The sequence below is a fragment of the Pseudorasbora parva genome, chromosome 13, assembly GCF_024679245.1.
Source record: "Pseudorasbora parva isolate DD20220531a chromosome 13, ASM2467924v1, whole genome shotgun sequence".
Taxonomy (NCBI): Eukaryota; Metazoa; Chordata; class Actinopteri; order Cypriniformes; family Gobionidae; genus Pseudorasbora; species Pseudorasbora parva.
Genome location: NC_090184.1, coordinates 5975601 through 6000290, shown reverse-complemented (window position 1 = coordinate 6000290; position 24690 = coordinate 5975601). Strand labels below are relative to the sequence as shown.

General features: G+C 37.9%; 1 protein-coding gene across 1 annotated transcript in view; it reads right to left on the bottom strand.

The window, feature by feature from the left end:
- The window catches only part of bin3 (bridging integrator 3), a 116158-nt gene that overhangs the window by 75617 nt on the left and 15851 nt on the right, over positions 1-24690 (bottom strand). The window contains exon 2 of the mRNA XM_067412460.1: positions 2718-2766. Coding sequence (XP_067268561.1) covers positions 2718-2766 — 49 coding nt within the window. The remainder of the gene's footprint in view (positions 1-2717; positions 2767-24690) is intronic.

Here is a 24690-nt window from a genome sequence, read left to right as displayed (position 1 = left end):
CTACAATCATTTTATGAAGTGACGAGAATAGTTTTTGTGCGCAAAAAAAAAAACCTAAATAATGACTTTTAGTGATGGGTCGATGGGATTAATCAGAAAGATCTTCAATTGTGTTCTGAAGATGAACAAAAGTCTTACAGGTTTGGAACATATGGGTGAGAAAAAAAAATGGATAATGAATTTATTTTTGGGTGAACTCATCCTTTAAATAACTACAAGAATAACAGTGCAGTAAAAGTAAAAATAAATAACTACTTGATTGTTTTGTAATTAAAACAATACATTAAATGAATATGCTAAGAACACCAGTTTACATTGTCAAGCAGAATAACAAGCTCTTTTGCACAGCTAAAAATAACTGCAAGCAGCTGAAACTAGAAGACTCGCACATTTAAGATACAAATGGCCGTCCCTGCTTGTGTTAAAGTAGCTTAACTATTTTTTTAATAAAGGTCCCCAATATACATTCTACGTAACGTCTACACTAAGACACAAAGTGTCTATTACCAACACAATCCAATCAGAATCGTTAGACTGGACCTAACTGTTTTATAAAACATACAGTGAGGAAAATAAGTATTTGAACACCCTGCTATTTTGCAAGTTCTCCCACTTAGAAATCATGGAGGGGTCTGAAATTGTCATCGTAGGTGCATGTCCACTAAGAGAGACATAATCTAAAAAAAACAAAAACACTAAAAAAAAAACAGAAATCAGAATATATGTTTTTTTTACCTATTTATTTGTATGATACAGCTGCAAATAAGTATTTGAACACCTGAAAAAATCTATGTTAATATTTGGTACAGTAGTCTGTTTGCAATTACAGATGTCAAACGTTTCCTGTAGTTTTTCACCAGGTTTGCACACACTGCAGGAGGGATTTTGGCCCACTCCTCCACACAGATCTTCTCTAGATCAGTCAGGTTTCTGGCCCGTTGCTGAGAAACAGGGAGCTCCCTCCAAAGATTCGCTATTGGGTTTAGGTCTGGAGACTGGCTAGGCTACGCCAGAACCTTGATATGCTTCTTACAGAGCCACTCATTGGTTATCCTGGCTTTGTGCTTTGAGTCATTGTCATGTTGGAAGACCCAGCCTCGACCCATCTTCAATACTCTAACTGAGGGAAGGAGGCTGCTCCCCAAAATCTCGCAATACATGGATCCGGTCATCCTCTCCTTAATACGGTGCAGTCGCCCTGTCCCATGTGCAGAAAAACACCCCCAAAGCATGATGCTACCACCCCCATGCTTCACAGTAGGGATGGTGTTCTTGGGATGGTACTCATCATTCTCCTTCCTCCAAACACGTTTAGTGGAATTATGACCAAAAAGTTTTATTTTGGTCTCATCTGACCAAAAGACTTTCTCCCATGACTCCTCTGGATCATCCAAATGGTCATTGGCAAACTTAAGACTGGCCTGGACATGTGCTGGTTTAAGCAGGGGAACCTTCCGTGCCATGCATGATTTCAAACCATGACGTCTTAGTGTATTACCAACAGTAACCTTGGAAACGGTAGTTCCAGCTCTTTTCAGGCCATTGACCAGCTCCTCCAGTGTAGTTCTGGGCTGATTTCTCACCTTTCTTAGGATCATTGAGACCCCTCGAGGTGAGATCTTGCATGGAGCCCCAGTCTGAGGGAGATTGACAGTCATGCTTAGTTTCTTCCATTTTCTAATGATTGCTCCAACAGTGGACCTTTTTTCACCAAGCTGCTTGGCAATTTCCCCATAGCCCTTTCCAGTCTTATGGAGGTGTACGATTTTGTCTCTAGTGTCTTTAGACAGCTCTTTGGTTTTGGCCATGTAGTCGTATTCTTACTGATTGTATCGGGTGGACAGGTATCTTTATGCAGCTAACAACCTCAAACAGGTGCATCTAATTTAGGATAATAAATGGAGTGGAGGTGGACATTTTAAAGGCAGACTAACAGGTCTTTGAGGGTCTGAATTCTAGCTGATAGACAGGCGTTCAAATACTTATTTGCAGCTGTATCATATTAGAAAATAGTTAAAAATTCATATATTGTGATTTCTGGAAAAAATTTTTTTAGATTATATATATATATATATATATATATATATATATATATATATATATATATATATATATATATATATATATGTGTGTGTGTGTGTGTGTATATATATATGTGTATGTATATATGTATATATATGTGTATGTATATATATATATATATATATATTAGATAGAAGACGTAGTTCAGACTGTCACGCATGTTGTGTGTTTGCTCAAGTGATAACAGCAACGTCATACATACATGAGGTTACTAATGTGCGTAAAGAGAGTTACTCCTCCCACTTCTGCTAGTTTTACTGAGATGTCTCATCCCGTGTGAATTGCCCATTAATATTACAGATGTCCTGAGGTAAAATTACTTTACCCCCAAGTCCCCATGTTAATCTGAGTAGACATGTTTTAACAAAGTTACGTAATGTTAATAGAATTTCTAAAGTGAGCAATCAAAATAAAAGTGTACCCTTCGACACTATTTAATTTTGTTTTAAAATAGATTAAAATGTTGTAATTGCATATTATATTGGAAAATATTATGTAAAATAAGTATTAATATTATTTAGTTTGAGAGTCCTGTTTGAAAACTAATTATTTTTGCAATTCCATTTCGTGGCACAGGAATCACAAAAAACAGTAAAAATAGGGAAAAGAACAGGAAAATCTAGTAAATTTCTTACCGTTTTTGAAACAATCTGTTTCCTTGGTTGTCCGATTTTAAATGGAATCCTAGGGGAAAAGAAATGCAAAATCATAAGATAGATTCATTAAATTTAAACTCACCTAAACTAAAAAATACATTTAATTTTCTCACATGAATTATACAAAATGTATAATATTAAATTCCATCACAGTACATTTTTACATTTCAAAGTAGTAGTATTAGTAGTAGTAGCATTTAAGTGTATTGCCATATCAGGATCACTGGCTATTAAATTGCAGATACATATTAAACATTTAACAACATTTAATAAATACAATATCATAAAAACAAACATTGGTCCCACTTTATATTAGGTGGCCTTAACTGTGCTTACATAAAAATGTATATATTGTTTATATTGTATTGGAAAACACTTTTGCTGATATTGAGGTGGATACGGGTAAAGTTAGGGACAGGTGTGGTGGTGTGGGTCAGTTTAAGGATAAAGTTAGGGACAGGTGTGGGGGTGTGGGTCAGTTTAAGGGTAAAGTTTGGGACAGGTGTGGTGGTGTGGGTCAGTTTAAGGGTAAAGTTAGGGACAGGTGTGGTGGTGTGGGTCAGTTTAAGGGTAAAGTTAGGGACAGGTGTGGTGGTGTGGGTAAGTTTAAGGGTAAAGTTAGGGACAGGTGTGGTGGTGTGGGTCAGTTTAAGGGTAAAGTTAGGGACAGGTGTGGTGGTGTGGGTAAGTTTAAGGGTAAAGTTAGGGACAGGTGTGGTGGTGTGGGTCAGTTTAAGGGTAAAGTTAGGGACAGGTGTGGTGGTGTGGGTCAGTTTAAGGGTAAATTTAGGGACAGGTGTGGTGGTGTGGGTCAGTTTAAGGGTAAAGTTAGGGACAGGTGTTGTGGTGTGGGTAAGTTTAAGGTTAAGGTTAGGGACAGGTGTGGTGGTATGGGTAAGTTTAAGGTTAAGGTTAGGGACAGGTGTTGTGGTATGGGTAAGTTTAAGGTTAAGGTTAGGGTCAGGTGTGGTGGTGTGGGTCAGTTTAAGGGTAAATTTAGGGACAGGTGTGGTGGTATGGGTCAGTTTAAGGGTAAAGTTAGGGACAGGTGTGGTGGTGTGGGTCAGTTTAAGGGTAAAGTTAGGGACAGGTGTTGTGGTGTGGGTAAGTTTAAGGTTAAGGTTAGGGACAGGTGTGGTGGTATGGGTCAGTTTAAGGTTAAGGTTAGGGACAGGTGTGGTGGTATGGGTCAGTTTAAGGGTAAAGTTAGGGACAGGTGTGGTGGTGTGGGTCAGTTTAAGGGTAAAGTTAGGGACAGGTGTTGTGGTGTGGGTAAGTTTAAGGTTAAGGTTAGGGTCAGGTGTGGTGGTATGGGTAAGTTTAAGGTCAAAGTTAGGGACAGGTAAGGTGGTATGGGTAAGTTTAAGGTCAAAGTTAGGGACAGGTGTGGTGGTGTGGGTCAGTTTAAGGGTAAAGTTAGGGTCAGGTGTGGTGGTATGGGTCAGTTTAAGGATAAAGTTAGGGACAGGTGTGGTGGTGTGGGTCAGTTTAAGGGTAAAGTTAGGGAAAGGTGTGGTGGTGTGGGTCAGTTTAAGGGTAAAGTTAGGGACAGGTGTGGTGGTATGGGTCAGTTTAAGGGTAAAGTTAGGGACAGGTGTGGTGGTGTGGGTCAGTTTAAGGGTAAAGTTAGGGACAGGTGTGGTGGTGTGGGTCAGTTTAAGGGTAAAGTTAGGGACAGGTGTGGTGGTGTGGGTCAGTTTAAGGGTAAAGTTAGGGACAGGTGTGGTGATATGGGTCAGTTTAAGGGTAAAGTTAGGGACAGGTGTGGTGGTGTGGGTCAGTTTAAGGGTAAAGTTAGAGACAGGTGTGGTGATATGGGTCAGATTAAGGGTAGAGTTAGGGACAGGTGTGGTGGTATGGGTCAGTTTAAGGGTAAAGTTAGGGACAGGTGTGTTGCTGTGGGTAGATTTAATGGTAGGGTTAGGTGTAAGGGAAGTGTCAACAGTGTAATTATAAAACGTAACTACAGAAATTAATTACAGATGTAATTACAGGGAGCTAATTTTCAAAATGCAATTACAATGCAAAAACATGCATGTACACAATAAGTGCATTGTATCAAATTATTAATTTAAATGTTGTTAGGCCAACTAATATAAAGTGTGTCCCAAACTAAATAACATTTAAACAAAATAAGTGCAAACAATTAAACAAAATATGTACATATATAAAATGAGTACAATTTTATAAAAGATTCTTCAAATGTACTTTTTTTCTGGATCTACACTTCAAAGGCGGTTGACGAAACCCCTATTCAGGTGGTCATAAGCTCATATTTCATTGACAATTTTGAGGTTTACTATGAAAACCCCATCGGCAAATCAAATCTTTTCATATGGGCCACATAAATCCATCTCAGAAGCCATCAAAGGCGGATGTGCGTAATTAGAAGTGGCTGTCGCCGCTGCCACAAGTCTTCCTGTGGTCTGCTGGTGTGTGTGTGTGTGTGTGTGTGTGTGTGTGTGTGTGTGGGGGGGGGGGGGGGTAATCTTACACACATGCACTTTTCTGATGTCTGCTACTGTGGACGGTCATTCACTCAGAGCGAGTGCCGACTCAGGTGTTCACAGGATGCAGTCTCGCACACAAAAAGTGTGCCATGGTGGAATCAGTGGCAAACACACACATATGCAACACACATGACAGCAATGACTACCAAACACAGGTCACCTTCAAGCATGAACCCTATAATATGTGCTCACAGCTCTTGATCATAAGAGAGTTTATACTCTGAAATGGCTCCGGTTCACAGCGTGACTCAATTTATAAATGACCAATTGTTCTGAATTTCTTTAAACTTCATAAGGTAAAATTCATAAGTCTTAGGAAGACCAAAAAAACAAAAAAAACAAAAAACATAATAATTCTCTTTTAATTTCGGGTGGATAAAATAGGGTCGAGAACCACAACAGTCATTAGAAGTGTCGAGTTCATACGAGCTCATACACTGTTAAAAAAAAAAAATCTCCAATTGAAATTTTTCTAGTGACTGATCACATCTACATTTTTCAGTGAAAGTTAAATTACATTAATTCACAGAATTTCAATTCGGCCAACTGAAAAATGTAGATGTGATCAGTCACTTGAAAATGTTCAATTGGAGACATTTTACAGTGTAAGAATCATTAATTCACTCAAGTCAGACTACACTGGTTTTGCTGCTAATTTGTTTTTCTGTAAAGAAAAAAAAAAAAAAAAAAAAATTGAGGACAACGCAATTCCAAGAAATATTGTCTTTATTATTTTGGGGTGTCCAATCTTACTCTCTCACCTATTTAAATTCTGAATGAATGAATCTCAAAAAATATTTAGCTTTCAGCTGCATGATTAATTCAAACACCGGCTCAGCTGCAGGATCTCGATTCAAACAGCCATGCGACTCTATTGCTACACAACAACGATTCGGCTAATAGTAAACCTTTGACACACGCAAGATCACAGCAGAACATTCATATCTGTGTTCAACATGCTTATAAAAAGACCATCAATTTCATCATTACACCAATGTGGTAACAAGTGACTTAATAAAAACGGAGTGTCTATCTATTTACACCATGCCTTGTTCCTGTGCTATTCGCACTAGCTCCGCCTAACAATGACTGGTTGGGCCAAACAAAAAGACCTTCGTATTTCAACGCCTTCATTGGCGCAGAAGGTTTGACAAGACAATTAGCCTTGGCCATAATGTCAAACCAAGTGAAAGAATAAAAGTGATTCTGAAATCATTAAATCAAACACGAGAAAACGGGAACAACACTATACTCTAAAAAATGTTGGGTTAAAAAACAACCCAAGTTTGGTTGAAAATGGACTAACCCAGCAACTGGGGTTGTTTTAACTCAGCAGTTGGATTAAATGCTTGCTTAAAACAACCCAATTGCTGGGTTAAAACAATCCAACCGCTAGGTTAAAACAACCCAGTTGCTGGGTTAGTCAATTTTCAACTCAACTTGGGTTGTTTTTAACCCAGCATATTTTAGAGTGTAAAACCGAAACTCAGGATTTACATTTCACTTATAATTAGCAGCACAATTAACTTTCTGTCCTGCAAAGCATAGGCAAAAGTGCATGAAATATTCGAAAGTTCGGATGAGTAATTTGTTGGGTTAGTAAAATAACAAAATTATAATTTTTAAGTGAAGAAAAAAAAATTGTTGCAAAGAGATAGTGATAGTAAAATGAAAATTGCTTAAAAGTGCACAACTCTTAAGTGGAAGAAAGCTACGTTTTACCCGCCTCACAAACTATAAGAAAGCCCGGATGAGTCATTAATTTGATTAGCAAAATAAAGAAATTATAGTTAAGTAGAAAAAAAGGCATTTACTTTTAATATAAATGAAAAAAAAATGTTCTAAAAGTGGAAATAAAGTGCCTAACGAAATACAATAATACAAGTATTTCTTGGGTAGGGTTAGGGGTAGGTGTAGGAAGGGCTTTTATTGTCCCATTAAGGCAGCATCCATTTAATAATTTTACACTTACATTTACACTTTATATTATTATTAAATTCTGATAAATGTACAACAATACTGAGCGGCAAACAGTATCTGTCAAAAAGTATAAAATGCATGTAATTACTATTTACACATATTGCAAAAAACATGGTTAAATAGAATACATCACTATTTTCACTTAGTAAATAGCATATTCAGCTTTTAAAATAAATAAATAATAATAATTCAAATAAATTAAGTTAAAGGGAGCGTAAGCAATTTTCAGAGAGGCTAGCAACAGAGGGTATGCGTGTGACCTCCCCATTGGTTACACCCAATGAGTGGCAGAGAGACTGAGCGGCAGCACTGGTTTCAGCATAAATGCCACAAAAATCACTCAAAACATCTAAACCGGGAAAGAGCTTTGAGATTGACTGTGAATCTGAGGTATATCTGACTGATGACCGCTACAGAAAATAGAAGCAAATTGATTGTTTTAATTCACAGAAACAACTTGTAACGCATTGTGTCTGGAGGAAACAGGGATAGCCGGCTTAAAGGACAACTCCGGCAAATTTTTAAGTTTATCTTGATCGTTATATCTTTGTGAGTACAGTCTATAGGAAAAAAATGAACCGGATTGGTGCTTGCAACACGGAGTTATTACAGTTAATGCTCCAGAGCCCCCCTCAGCTAAAATGTTAACCTCTTAACAGACACAAAATGCTATTAAAATATCTATCCAACATGAACAGGGCCCTTACATGACAACGAGATGAGTTTAGCCACTTAGCCATTGTTTTAGCCGGCTAGCTGTATCTCGCGCTGAAGCCCCGTGGGAACGCAGCGGTAGCCGGAAAGTCGAGAAGAGCATCGTGTTTATGAAGAGGCTCTGCATATCGGTCCTCAGTATTGAACTAGTCCGAGAGAAATAGTTTTCGATTCTGTACTGCTGATCCGATGAGGAGCACTGCTCGTTGAGTTACTCGCTCCTGCTCAGTATTAGCTGCTCGTGAGTTCATCAGATCTCTCAGCAAAACATGACTCAGTTCAGTGAACGGTTGGGGTTACAACATATAATGCAAGACATTAGTTTATTTATATTCGGAGGGACTGTCACTCATGTCAGAAAGTGAGTAACTAAAAATAACGTGTGTGGTCAGCGCGGATTAGAGACGTGAACCGTTTAGAACGATTCAGTCCGATTTGGTGAACTGGTTCGCCCGGTTCATTAAACAGAACCGATTCAAAAGAACGATTCGTTCGTGACCGGACGTCACTAGAGTGATGATCCGATCGGGCTCACGAGTGAAGAAGAAATGGTTCGCGTTTGTGCCTTTCCGAATTGTAAAAATATGCAGCGAACACTTGACTAACTTACAAAGACACAACACAGCCGGGCCGGTTGAAGAAAAATGCCATTCTGTGGTTAAAGACGGCTGCAGCCACTGTGGAGGTAACACAGCTTGAGGAAAGCAAACACAGCTTGAGGAAAGATGTGGAGTAATTTAAAATAATCTTGCTTTACACACACGACGCTCTTACCAACTGTACTGCCTTTTTTCCGGCTACCACTGCGTTTCCACGGGGCTCCAGTGCGAGACACAGCTAGCCGGCTAAAACAGGTGAATTTAAAGAATGGCAAAGTGGCTAAACGCATCTCGTTGTCATGTAAGGGCCCTGTTCATGTTGGACAGACATTTTAATGCATTTTGTGTCTGTTAAGAGGCACAAAGACACCCTTTACGTCTATGCCCCCCAAGGTTATTTTCGTAAACGAAAACTGAAACTAAGACTAAAACTATTGGTCAAAAAACATTTTCGTAAACTGAAATAAAATTAAAAAATCTGAATAAATAAAAAACTAAAACTAAACGAAACTAACTACTCTTACTAAAAAACTAACTGAAATAAAATAATAATTAGCAAAAATAAATATTCGTTTTCGTTATTAATAAGCTCTCTTTAATGTGGTGGAAAATCTGACTGTGGCGGTTGAGGGAGTGTCTGTATTGCGCTACTGCGCGTGAAGTGATCTGAGTGACGGACGCGTGCAGACGGGCAACACATCGCTAAACGGCAGTTCACAAAGAATCAAATGCGTCCGTGGCAGTGAAATGGGAAATAACACAAGGTAATGAGACGCACGTTGAACTTCTTTTAACTTAAGCTCACTGTTTTAGAATGCCGTTTCTTACGCGACGAGAGACGCAGGCGCAAAAGTCAGCAACTAGTAGCAAGTACTAGCCTACTGTACGTTTGAGATTTCATGTTTGCATAATATTGACAGGCTCAAAGGTGTTATCATAATCATTTACATTATATTATATTATTAACTGTGTGGAGACATTTCCCCACAAAGTAGGGAATACCAGGATACACACACACACACACACACACACGTTTGTTTCACTATATAAGTGAGGACATTGCATAGACTTCCATTGATTTTATATCAGGTTAATGATATTTTATATCCCCTAACCCAATCCCTATCCCTAAACCTCCCCATCCCAAGAACGTGCAAAACAATAGATTTAAATAAAAACATGTTTTGGCCGATTTATAAGCCTTATTAACTAGTGAGGACCAGTCCAATGTCCTCACTAGTCAGTTATCATAATATTTTACTAGATAAGTGAAGACATTGGCCCCCTTTACAATTATAGCACAACACACACACACACACACACACACACACACACGCACACGCACACGCACGCGCACACACACGCGCACACGCGCGCACACGCGCACACACGCGCACACACGCACACACACGCACACACACGCACACACACGCACACACACGCACACACACGCACACACACGCACACACACACACACACACACACACACACACACACACACACACACACACACACACACACACACACACACACACACACACACACACAACAGTGTGTTTTGGCTGTATTCAGATGACTTTAGCTGTGGTCTTACTCTGCTAGCCTACATTGTACTACTGAAGAAATTAAAATAAGCTTTTAATTGTTTAACAATATTTCATCTTTGTTATGAATGAGTTTGTCTGGAATTTATAATTTTTACTTTTATATTTTACTTTGTATTTATTTTGTTCTTTAAGATAAAAGATTTGTTCTTTGATCTAATACTCAGAGGATCTATGTCAAAAATATCAAATATAATTTTTTAATATCAAAATATAATTTATTTCATTTTTAATCTCCAGATCGTTGTTTGTATAGGTCATAGTTTGACTCAAGCTTTTTTGCTCAAAGGTGAAAACCCAACTTTAAGCATGTTTTGTAAGACCGTCCTGGGTTTAAACAATAATGCTCGTTTATCAAGTGATTTCACTTAAGGATGTTTAGTAAGATTAAACTCTAATCTGTTAATTAAACTTTGCTGAAATTAAAAACCTTGATTTGGTCTCTACACTTTATTATGGTAACTCTGCTAAACTATAATTACTAAAACTAAAACTGAAACTAAATAAATAAAAACTAAATAGAAATGTATTTGCAAAATAAAAACTAAACTAAAACTAGCAAAACCATTTGTAAAACTAACTAAAACTAAACTGAAATTTGTAGCAAAATTGAAAACGATAATAAAATAAAAACTAATTTCAAAAAGCAAAACTATAATAACCTTGATGCCCCCATAGCTGCCGTTTTAGCTGAGGGGGGCTCTGGGCATTAACTGTAATAGCTCCGTGTTGCAAACACCAATCCGGTTCGTTTTTTTTACCTATAGACTGTCCTCACAAAGATATAAAGATCAAGATAAACGTAAAAATTTGCCGGAGTTGTCCTTTAACTAGAGACTTCACGGAGCCGAATGACATGTCACAGTTCGCACTTTATACCACATGAAACCCGTGCAACTGTCCCTCACAAATGTTCTAAGTCCACAGCGTTGCTTAATAAACTAAATAAGATTAAAAAGAGCAACAGAAAGACAGAAATAACCCGTACACACAGGGGTGTTCGAGGCGCATACACAATGCAGACAGTTCAACAGGGAGCACACAGCTCTTAAAGGGGCCAACATTAATTCTACTCATTTAGAAACTGGACTCCGGGCAGTGAAACGTGGAAACATGAAACAATCCTACACTCTCCATTGACTTTGTATTGGGTGAAGCGGTCGCCTCGTCTTTTCTTACTTATAACAAGAAACAGAACAATGTCTAAAAGCTGATATGTGACAAGGTGTATAGCACACAAGCTAAAAAACACATAACTACGTTGTTATAAGATGTCGACCCCAAAAAACGAACGTTTAAGGAGACAAAAGTGGATACAGGCAATAAGACGTGACACTTCAGAAGGAAGAGTGGGTCAAGTTTGGGATCCTGATACTCCGTATGCCTCAGTATGCCTACGTGTGCAGTAAACATTGTTTTATATATTATATTTCCTGTCGCTGATTACTTTCCCCTCCATTGGATATTGTTCTCAGTGTAACATGTCACGCTCTGTCTCAAGTGCCTGTATCTACTTTTTTTGTCCTTAAACGTTTGTTTTTTGGGTCAACAGCTTATAAACACATCTGGGTTTTTGTTCCTGTGTTTTTTAGCTTGTTTTCTGTACACATATCAGCTTATAGACATTGTTCATTTTTTTTGTATTAAGTCAGAAATGATAAGGAGGCTGCTTCCCGCATTAGAAAGTCAATGGAGGTCGTTGGTTTATTTTCCCCCCGGTGGGCGTGGCTTTCATATTATGACGCGTGTCGCTCTGTCTCTATACAGCAGAACGACTCGCGCGCATGCGTCGAGGTGCTCACGTGAACAGCGTCGGCCAATGGTAAGCCGGCGTTCTGGAAGTGCTGCACTGTTTACACAATGTCAACAGCATAAGAGACTGACACAGACTAGAAGAAATTGTTGAATAAAGTCGTTATTTTTGTTTGTTTTTTGCGCGCAAAAGGCATTTTTGTCGCTTCACAAAAAAGATTTTTAACCACTGGAGTGTGGAGAGACTATTTTACTGATGTCTTTACCTTTCTGGGCCTTGAAAGTGATCATTAAATTGCTGTATGGAGGGGTTAGAAAGCGCTCAGATTTTATTAAAAAGATTGAATTCATTAATCTTCATTTGTGTACAGGAAACAGCCACGTGTCCAACAGCTCAGTATGAAAGTGACTACATCACTTCACTACTGACATTACACAATGAACCTTTTTTTTTTACACATGAAGTTTTGCATGGCCACACCTTTGAAAAAGTATTAGGACAGTAAGGGTTCGGTTCAATCAAGTTCAGCCCTAATAATGAAAGGCTTTTCAGGAAGTCTGAGAATTAATTTTCACTTTTCAGCAGACCTGAAGAGATCCTAACCTCGACAATCCAGCCCTCGGGGTGTGAAGGTATGTTAACTTTGGTCTGGCTTTCTTCTAATTCAACAAATGCAAAAAAAAATAAAAAAGATACGCTGATACGCCTACAGGTCGTCCTTCAGTTAGGTCACAACGGTTGGTTTTGTCTCCAGATAAAATCTCATTCAAAGAACTTTGAAACGTGAAACTTAATTTGATACTTATGACATTTTTTCACCTTATTGTTTTATCCTGCTGTTAGCTGTGAAGTTTAAACAGAGCAAGTCGTCTGAATCAAGCAACACTTTTTCATGAAGTTAAATGAAAAACTCTTAAAACTAGGTCACATCAAAATACCGAACGTACTTCTTTAATTTAAAATCAAAGGCCAAAGCTAATGTTTTAAACAGGAAATCATTCAGATTACTGAAACATGCAATAATGTTCACGACAATCAAGTCCAGTCTGCAACATGACCCAATCCTTATCTTTCAGTATTATCACCGGTCTAATCTTTACTATTGTTCCAATAAACAAACAAAAATGGCATTTAGTGCTTTACAATCAATCTAATGAAGCCAGGCCTGGTCCTACAGGTATAAGATCATCCTGACCTATATAATTGACTATGACTAATACAGCAGCAAGAATCGCTTTAGCTTGCGGCACAGATGCTCCTTCAGAAATACACAAGAATAAGGTTTCTGTTGAAATGTTTAGACCAATGTTAATGCAGCAAACAGATGTGAAGATTCAACAGTTTCAGCTATTATCATGACCAGCCACTGCAAACCTACACAGCATCTCATGCCTGATGTTGTGTGTTCAATTCAGCCTTTACACAACAGATCCAAACTCTTTCACCAGATCTCAACAGCACAACTGTTACAATGTGTTTAATATATTTGTTGACTGATCATCAAAAACATATAAAAATTTGGAAAACTATTTTTTCAATATACTTTCAGAATAATTTCAACAAATATGCATTAACTATATTAATTTAATAATGTTTCCACTGTAAAAAAAAAAAAAAAAAAATGGTGGTTTAACTTAAAAAAGTAAGTAACCTGGTTAACTTAAAATTTGAGTTAATTGAAAGTTGATACAAAGTAAATTTGAAATTTAATTAATCATAAAAATAGCACAATTTGGAATCACAAATCACAAAAACAACACACAATTACAAAATATTTTAATAATATTTAAATATAGGTTTTCGATTCTCAAAAATCGACAAAAAATAAATAAAATAAAAATTAAGCCAACCAGATAACTTATTTTTGAAATATTGAATACATATTATAATCATTTATAAATATTTTGAAATATGAAAAAAATATACATATATATACTCATATACTTTTTTTTTTTTTACAGTGAACATAATAAGAAAGTTTAATAATAAGAACTGTTTCTTGAGCAGCAAATCAGCATATTACAATATTTTTTGAAGGACCATGTGACAGAGGAAGCTTTGACATCAGAGGAATTAACTACAATTTTAAAATATAATAAAATAGAAAAGTTATTTTAAATTGTAATATTTCACAATAGTATGGCATTTTATTCAGATAAAGCCTTGGTGAGCAGGAGAGACTTCTGTAAAAACATTTTAAAAATCGTAGTGACCGCAAACTTCTGGACAATAGTTAATTTAAATCAATATTTTTTTTATATATTTAGCCTTTTGACTATAGTCAATATTTAATAATTATTAATTTTTATGTTAATATTTTCAATTAAGTAAATTATTATAAAATGCAAAAAGTCAATAATAGTTTTACCATATTATCTAAAGTATTAAAGGGTTACTTCAGCGATTAGCATATGGCTTTCTATCAGTAGAAATCCTAGAGTATATTCGAATGATCGTGCTCCCCCCTCTCATATCCCCGTGAGACGAGAGATTTATGCATTTTATTTCTGAAAAAATTACTCCAGGACGCAAAAATGGGTCGATTTGCGTCATCGGTAAAATGTTTGGCCAGACGCTAAAGACTACAGCCAGTAGAGGGAGCTATTTCCACATGTTTAACTCGCACATGAGGGATGGGGTCGCACTCACAACTCAGCTCAGCTCGGCTCAGGCATTCATGGAGACGGGTAGGGCCGGCGGAGCAAAAGAGAGTATTTTATCTTCTCAAGATAATTCCTATGAAAGTTAATCTTCGAAAGGCATGAACTGAAAACGCACCAGACTGAACTGAGACTGAGAGTGTGAACGCGTTTGCCTCAGCTCTCATCACGAGAGCTCATTCATTCGCAATGCGCGTAATCTGACTCCTGCTGTGTGTGCTGACACTTCCTCAGCGGGCTAAATCACAATATATTAAACAGACACGTTCAGTTTTTAATTGTAGTGTCTGTTCTCTAACTGAACTGATTTTATGAAGATGAACGCGGTGGTGGGAAAGTAAAAGTGATCCAGTAGCGGTGGCTTTGGGAATGGCCTCACAGGGCAGCGAAGCATTCTGGGAATTGTAGTCTTTCATCCCCATGAGACAAAAATACATTTTCTGTCTTTTCTCAGTCTAGAAAGCAAAAAAATTCAAAAAATTATTTCACATGTCTGATTCATTAATGACCCAGTTTAAATACAGATTCATCTTCCCAGCGCTGAAGTACCCCTTTAAGGAAGAGTTCACTAAATGAGCACAAGAATATTTCCTAATTTATATTTATATTCACCTAAAAACCAACATATATTGTTACAAAAAACATTTTAAAGTCACAAATGAATAGTGTCAAAGTTTCAAATCAGTTAACATAAAAGTTATGACATAAAATAAAAGGCATTCAAATAATCACGTCAGCAAAATAGTCATGTATACAGTATAGGAGGAGTTATCAATTAAATCTGTCACTCAGCCCTAAATCTAATATTATAGTAGTTAAAAATAATAATATAATATTGATGAATGCCGTTATGATCACATACACTGTGCATTCCTAATTGTATGGGTTGAAATTGACACTCCACTGAACCTGTCAAATGTGTTAACGTACTGAAGACATGACACAATGGCATCACATTCCCATCACTTGTTCTCACAACTCTCCTTAAGTGAAAGCAGCAATTAACCGCGCGCCCCTCTGTCTTATGCGTTGTTTAGTAATTACACCTGAGACAAGCTGGGGTAGACCTGGAGAGGAAAAAAAAAAACAGGTTTTCCGTGCTGCCAGAGCAGGCACCTGTCTCACACACACATCTACACTAACTATTATTGATGTGACAGAAGTATGGCTTCAGAAGATTGATGGACAGCTGGGAATGACAGGAACGCGGCAATGCCGGCTGCGTCAAAGCTAAGGTGTGTGAGCTAATGAGATGGAAAGAGAGTTGTGCGTCCGTGAGAGGGAAGAGAGGGGATGAGCGAGAGCGAGAGAGAGAGAGGAGAGAGAGAGGAGAGAGAGAGAGAGAGAGAGAGGAGAGAGAGAGAGAGAGAGAGAGAGAGAGAGAGAGGAGAGAGAGAGAGAGAGAGAGGAGAGGAGAGAGAGAGAGAGGAACGAGAGGAGAGGAGAGAACGAGAGAGAGAGAGAACGAGAGAGAGAACGAGAGAGAGAACGAGAGAGAGACGAGAGACGAGAGACGACGAGAGAGAGAGAGAACGCGAACTTGGTTTGGAAAAGAGAAAGGACACTGGCACAGTTGGATGTTTTTATACATCTATGCATGTATGTATGTATATCAGAGGTGGACAAAGTACACAACTCTATTACTTGAGTAAAATTAAAAGTACTACTGGTCAAATATTACTCCGTTACAAGTGAAAGTTGTAAAAACAGATTTTTACTTAAGTACAAGTACAGAAGTATTTGTTTTCAAAAGTACTTCAGTATCAAAGTAAATTTCCTTTTTTATGCCAATGCATTATTTTATTATTGTTGTATAAATGCACACGGTCATCATGGTTTAAGTCATTCAGTGATGCTCCATCTGACTGTCTAGCATACGAATAAATTAAACTAATTTAAATACTTGTATATAAGTGTATGGCTAGTATGGCATAAAGTATGGCTATGGGTGCAGACGCTTGTGCCTAAGAACCGTCTTCTTCCATTTTGCTATGAACTGATCAGTGTTCAAAAAAAGTTAGGAAAATGTATATGACCCTATAAGAGAGATTCCCGACAGTCACAACCAATGGACTAACATCACAAAGCTTTGCACTGCACAGGGGGACGAGGCAAGGATGTCCACTCTCTCCATCTCTATTCACCCATTTTTATTGAACCTCTAGCAGCAGCCATCCGCCAAAACCCATCAATCAAAGGTATTGAAACACCACACACAAACACATAAAATCTCACTTTATGCAGATGATATTCTACTATTTATACAAGAACCTCTAGTGTCTTCACAAGAAATAATTAAAACAATCCAGTCTTTTTCAAAAATCTCAGATTACGCAACAAATTGGAACAAATCATCCATCCTCCCTTTACATAAAACCAAATGGGATGTGGCACCCCACCAATCACCCATACCTATATGTCATGATCACATCACTTACTTAGGCATCAAGATTTCCTCCAGACTGTCAGAGTTGGTAACACTTAACTTCACACCACTACTAAAAAAAAATAGAAGATGACTTGCTTCGATGGCTCAACCTTCCAATCTCCATAATTGGCAGAATAGCAGCAATTAAGATGACAATTTTACCAAAAATCAACTATCTATTCTCAATGATTCCAAGCCACCCCACACTCACCTGGTTTAAATCATTAGACTCCATTATCACTCGCTTTTACTGGAAAAATAAAACACCAAGGATAAAACTCACTACACTACAAAAAAACAAGGCTCAAGGAGGACTAGAAGCACCAAATTTTTATTATTACTCGATAGCTAACCAACTGCAATACATATACAAATGGACCCACCCCACCCAATCCGATATTATATGGCTAGATATAGAACAATCACTCTGCAAAGAATTAAATATAGCTGACATACCATTCCTCACAAAAACAATCAAACAACACACATGTTTTAAGGCTGTAACTATAGCTTCCACTCTGACAGCCTGGTGGAAATTTCACCAAATCACAAATTCTGTACTAGCTCCATCTATCCGCACCCCATTGTGGAACAACCGTGACTTCATTAGCAATAAAAAAATACTGAACTTTCGCACATGGGCTGAAAAGGGTATCACTCATATTAACCATATTTTCAAATCCAACACATTAACAACATTTCCGCATTTGGCCCAGGAGTTTGGCATCAGGAGCAATGAATTTTTAAAATACCTGCAACTCAAATCTTCTGTTCTGGCAAAAATAAACATCCGAGCCACAAATTTAGAACTTCCACCAGCAATATCAGACTTGGTTAACATTTCATCTCCAAAGAAACTTCTCTCCAAAATATACAAAATCATTTCAAATCAATTTCAGACCATATACTTACCAACAATAAAATGGGAAAACGATCTCTCAATAGTTCCTGATGCCAACTTCTGGACCCAAATCTGTAAAAACATCTATTTCATGTCCAAAAATGCTAATCTTCAATTGATACAATACAAAACACTTCACAGAACACACTACACGGCCAATAGATTAGCTAAAATGGGTTTCACATCAGAAATTTGCACACATTGCAGTCAGAAATCTACAGATACATACATCCATGCAACCTGGCACTGCACTCCAATCAAACACTTCTAGGAAGAGGTCACACAGTCACTATCCACTATAGTGGGCTGCCACATCCCACTATCGCCCTCTCTTTGCTTGCTTGGGGACCTCACAATAATTACAGATAAAACTATAAACTTTAAAACTCTCCTCATAGCCCTAACCATTGCCAAGAAAACTATCCTCATGAACTGGAAAACTCGTAACAAAATACACATTAACCACTGGAAGAATCTTCTCACCGACTTTATTACAATGGAATACACATCTCTCCCCTATAATCCCTCATCTGAAAGCGACCTCTGCCATCCAACACTTTCTGACCTCTTACAACTCTGAATCCTCTCTCTCTCCTTAACTCCGTCTCCTCCAATCTCTTAATCAGTCCACAGGTATTACTGCATAATTCCAATTATTGTCAATATTGTTTCATTGTTTCATTATTGTTATTGTTATGATTGCTATTATTTATTATTATTATTTTTATTATTGTTGTTGTTTCCATTGTTGTCTTTGCTTTCATCATTGTCGTCGTCATCATCATCATCATCATCATCATCATCATCATCATCATCATCAACTATTATTATTGCTGTTTTGGAATTTCAAACCTGGTTTTCATTGTCACCACTACTACTATAGTAAAATCGATTGATTATTTCTAATTTTCCCCCTAATCTTTTCATGTGTTTTTAATGCACCACAATGTAGAAGAGAAATGTGTGTATGTATGTATATTTAAATTGGAAAACCTCATAAACACTAAGGCAGGTAGGACAGGCGAGAAATGGTTTCTCTAGGACAGCATCTCTGTCCTAAGTTGAGACACTCGCACAATGTCCCCCTTCTTTTAATGCACCTTAGACACTACACACAACATAAAAATAAAATAAAAAATAAAATAAAAAGTATAGGGACTGAAAAGATGTGGGGGGAGGATTATCTTATATTATTATTATACTATGTGAAACTTATTGACCCATTGAAAGTGGTGACAATGATAAATATTACATAGGAAAAAAAAAAAAAGGGACACTGATTATTACAATGATGATGATGATGGTATGATGATGATAAGTGGTAGTGATAATATAGTAAATAATAAATGTGTAATTTTGCTTTTGAATACACACCCACACCTACACTCACCCACACACACCTTATACATTAACACACTTTTATTTCACTTCTAGAATTATGTAATTACTCGATTGTCAATTACTGCACTATTGTGGTTTGTATGTCTGTATGTCAATAAAAAAAAAAAAAAAAATAAAAAAAATGAAAAAAAAGAGAGATTCCCGACAGACTGTCTGAAACAACAACAACAAAAAACCTTTTAAAGATGGAAAAAATCATCCTCCGACTTTCAGAGCTGCTACAGAAACCACTTTCGACATGATAGTGGTCGAAATAGTGGACATTGATAGAAATGTAGTGGAGTAAAAAGTAAGATATTTGTCTTTCAAATGTAGTGAAGTAAAAGTACAGATACTCAAAAAGTGTACTTAAAGGGGGGGTGAAATGCTGTTTCATGCATACTGATCTTTTTACACTGTTAAAGACTTGGAATCCCATACTAAACATAGACAAAGTTTCAAAAGTTAAGGTGGACGTTTGATGGGAGTATTTCTTTGTCAAAAATACTACTTCCGGTTAGTCATAAATTTCGGCAAGTTTTTTTCGATCATGGGTCCACTTGACGTTAAAAGGTCGTAATTTCCTTGTATGGGCCATACGGACAATTCTACCGGAAGAGCGTGAGAGAGAGAGAGAGAGGGAGAGAGCGAAAGCAACAGGCGACGCCCATCAAAGCGCTGGCTCGTAGGCTGCGCTGCACAGGTGATGTGACTTCAAGAAATTAACAATGTCACCAAAAAAGTGCGTTTTTGGTTGCCAGACCAAGACAGCCCTGTACAGATTGCCAAAAAAACCCGCGTTAAGGCAACAGTGGATGGAATTTGCTTTTCCGGATCAGCAACTGAGTTGCGCAAAGGTTTATGTCTGTTCACTGCATTTCGGTGCCGACTGTTTCATAAACAAGGCCCAGCTCGACGCCGGATTTTCCGATCGCCTAATGCTGAAAGATGGAGCATTCCCAACGATAAAGGTCCCAACGTTAGAACCGCAGGCGGTGAGTAAGACTGCTTCAAATGTCTGTGTTTTTTGCCTATGCTCATCAAGTAGCCCAAACATGATCACGTATAGTTAATTGATCAATGGAGCATGCGATGTGTAGTGCGTGTACATTTGTTTAGCTGGCCACTATATGTGTAACTTTATGTTTGTGTATTGTAAAAGCACTCCAAACAACAATACACAAAGAGTGGGGAAATATGTTCAAATGCGCTACTATTCCGTGTCTTTCTATGTAAACACTAACTTAGCCTGCCGTGCAAAACCAGTCCGCTTACTACAATTGTCTACACAAACCACGCGTAAACACACACACACACACGTGAACAACTGCACTTCCCACATGTACACCTTCAAAGACAAAAATACGACGATATAATTCAAGTATAAATATGTAAATAACACAAGTCGCTAAGCATATTATATAGTTAGTGTATAACTTGTACCACATACAGACGTCCTGCTCTAGTCGTTTTTGCTGCTGCTCCTGTTCAACTGCAGCCTCTGGGTCTGATTCCGGATCATAGATGTATGGCTGTATCTGATTAAAAGCCATATTTTTATTTTGAATAAAGTTTTTTCCCGCTGTTAGGGATGACACAGCTTTACGACGCACTCGACTCAACACAATAACAGCGGCGCGCACACGTCATTATTTAGCTCCGCTCACACGATACGCCCCCACCCGCTCAGCTTTTTTCGGAAAGACTCGGAACAGCGCATCTTTCTTATATAATTATATAAAAAAAAAAGACTTTTCGGAGATATGCAGGATGCAGTGCTACTCTATAGGTACTCAAGATTGACATGACACTGACTGAAACTGAGTGTTTCATCCCCCCTTTAAGTACCACACACTCACACACACACACACACACACACACACTCATCTAAAGGATTATTAGGAACACCATACTAATACGGTGTTTGTTCCCCTTTCGCCTTCAGAACTGCTTTAATTCTACATGGCATTGATTCAACAAGGTGCTGAAAGCATTCTTTAGAAATGTTGGCCCATATTGATAGGATAGCATCTTGCAGTTGATGGAGATTTGTGGGATGCACATCCAGGGCACGAAGCTCCCCTTCCACCACATCCCAAAGATGCTCTATTGGGTTGAGATCTGGTGACTGTGGGGTCATTTTAGTACAGTGACCTCATTGTCATGTTCAAGAAACCAATTTGAAATGATGTGAGCTTTGTGACATGGTGCATTATCCTGCTGGAAGTAGCCATCAGAGGATGGGTACATGGTGGTCATAAAGGGATGGACATGGTCAGAAACAATGCTCAGGTAGGCTGTGGCATTTAAACAATGGCTAATTGGCACTAAGGGGCCTAAAGTGTGCCAAGGAAACATCCCCCACACCATTACACCACCACCAGCAGCCTGCACAGTGGTAACAAGGCATGATGGATCCATGTTCTCATTCTGTTTACGCCAAATTCTGACTCTACCATCTGAATGTCTCAACAGAAACCGAGACTCATCAGACCAGGCAACATTTTTCCAGTCTTCAGCTGTCCAGTTTTGGTGAGCTTGTGTAAATTGTAGCCTCTTTTTCCTATTTGTAGTGGAGATGAGTGGTACCCGGTGGGGTCTTCTGCTGTTGTAGCCCATCCGCCTCAAGGTTGTGCGTGTTGTGGCTTCACAAATGCTTTGCTGCATACCTCGGTTGTAACGAGTGGTTATTTCAGTCAAAGTTGCTCTTCTATCAGCTTGAATCAGTCGGCCCATTCTCCTCTGACCTTAAGCATCAACAAGGGATTTTTGCCCACAGGACTGCCACAAACTGGATGTTTTTCCCTTTTCACACCATTCTTTCTAAACCCTAGAAATGGTTGTGCGTGAAAATCTCAGTAGCAGATTGTGAAATACTCAGACCGGCCCGTCTGGCACCAACAACCATACCACGCTCAAAATTGCTTAAATCACATTTCTTTCCCATTCTGATATGTCAAAATGAACGCCTATTACCTATTTTTCATAGGAACTGTGCCCTGTTCTGAATTAAACTGCTAGTGTAAAAACGTCCTTTATTTATATTCTTAAATGGGTCACATAATGGTACATGCACTTTTACAAGCTGATTGTATGGAAATGTGTGTTGGCAGTGCCTGTACACAACCATCCTATAATGATAAAAATCCATCCAAATGTTTTTTTTTAATCTCCTTATATGTTTTCCACAGTCTCAAATCGAGCCGTTCGACTGTGTGATGTCGCACGGACAGAAGCCCCTCCCACGACTGTAGATTGACAAGCAGCGTATCATCTCAGACCCGCCCCAAGCGAGCTCATCATAGTCTGCCATTGTTAATATGCTCGAGCTGAATGGCGTCTAAGCGATTGTGGTGTTCTGTTATTGGGTGTAATAATGAACACAGCAGTCATTCTGATGTTCCTAAATCCGAACCGCTGAAGACGTAGTGGCTGATTTTGTTTTCGAAGGCAATATTACCCCGATCAACTCAACGTCAATGCTTATATGTTTGCGCCGTGTGAAACATTTCTCACCAGACTGCTTTAAAAATGATGGTCAGTATTGAAGCAGGTTTTGCTAAGAAACTGCCCCCAAAAAAACATGTACCAACTATTTGTGTTCCTGCTGCCCTTCCAGAAGTGAGTGTAGTTTGAAACTCGTACACGTTTCACGATGAATGCGGCTAAAGTTTACAGGGTAAGTTAACTTGCATTACGGCATGCTTTCTATGTATGATGTTCTCAATATAATTCATATATTTATATTGAACAACACGTTATGGTTATAGCCCTGACAGTTGTACCTAACACTGCATAGATAATGTTACACATCACGGACAAGCCTACATTTAAAGAAAAAAAAGTTTTTCATGACCATTAGCTGTAACATCAATCCGTCAATGAACTAACGTATACATCAGTAAACACATAGCATTCACACTAATGTTACCCTGCCAGTGCATACAAAGATAGATCAAAGTGACATTACGTTAACCACCCATTCAGAACCACCCACCCGTCCAGCTCATCGGCCGCCATCTTGTTCTGGGTTCAAATTGATACGAAGTCTCGACGTCTCCCGTTGCCATTCTTTCTCCAAAATATAGCGCAGCTGTTGTCAAAGCAACTCTTCACGTGAGTTGTGTCAAAGTGCCCCACAGAACAGAGGGTGAGAAAAGCTCATTATCATTTAAAGCCGTATACACTGAAAGGGCTTGCTGAAAACAGAGCTGTTTTGTCCAGGTAAGATGAGTGTTTTCTTACAATACTAAGGAGAATATTTAAATTAAAGTATATTACAAACTTTTTATTTAGACACTAAAGAATCATATTGCCTTGTACAAAAATGACATTATATAACCCCTTTAAAATGAGAGAGAAATCATAGCTTATTCAGAATTTTTATGCTTAGGCTTAAGAGACATGAACAGGTTATTTGAAAAAACATCTGTGACCTTTGATACCTGTCTAGTCTTCGTGCTCCGAGTATGGTTTCACTAATAATAAACATGCATGTGCATTAAGTTGTTGATAACATGTTGATTAGTGTATTAAAAATTAAAACATTAATTTAAGGTACATTAAGAATTGATTAAAATGTGCGATTAAATGCAAGTTAATTCATGACAATATGCGATTAATCACGATTAAATATTTGAATCGATTTACAGCCCTAATAAATATATATGTTTGTGTGCGTGTACTGCTGCTAGACTCTATAGACTGTTTAAGTTAAAAAAAAATGCATGTTATGTTGAGTATCAGTTGATAGGATAATAAAATGTTGAAAACTCATAGCTCTTAATTATACTGTAATGGCTAAAATGGGTGGGGGGTCTATTTCATAGAAACAGTAATATTGGTATCATGATGGTGATGCCTTCTTTCAGAAAAAGATGTCATTAAACAAAAATTAAAAATATAGGGCACTGTTTTTATGTTGTTTCTACATTCATTTGAAGATTAAATGTTAAACTATTAAAATAAAAGTAACTTTTTTGTTAGGTCTGATTAGTCATGATTAATTACAGGACCATTATGTAATTAATTAAATTAAATACATGTGCGATTAATCAGTTGAAAAAAATGTATTAACTGACAGCACTAAAATAAATGTTCACTAAAAAAGTATATTTAAAATCACGTTTTAAAGATAAGACACAACCCCGTTCCAAGGAACACAACATTCAGCTCTTGTCATGCCTAAATGCCTAAATCATCATGGAAAACTACAAGTCATCACCCACGGAAGTTCCTGAAGTCCTACCGCTGACTCACCCCAGAAAGAGTTTACTACTGCCAAAATTACATAAACAGCCATCACTCAAAGCTCGGCAAACAAAAAGAGAGAAAGTAAGAAGCCAGAATGAAGTCTATTGTTTCATCAGTTTGATGACGAGTGAGTTGCAACATCAAGTGACCTGTTGTTTCTCCTTTCATGT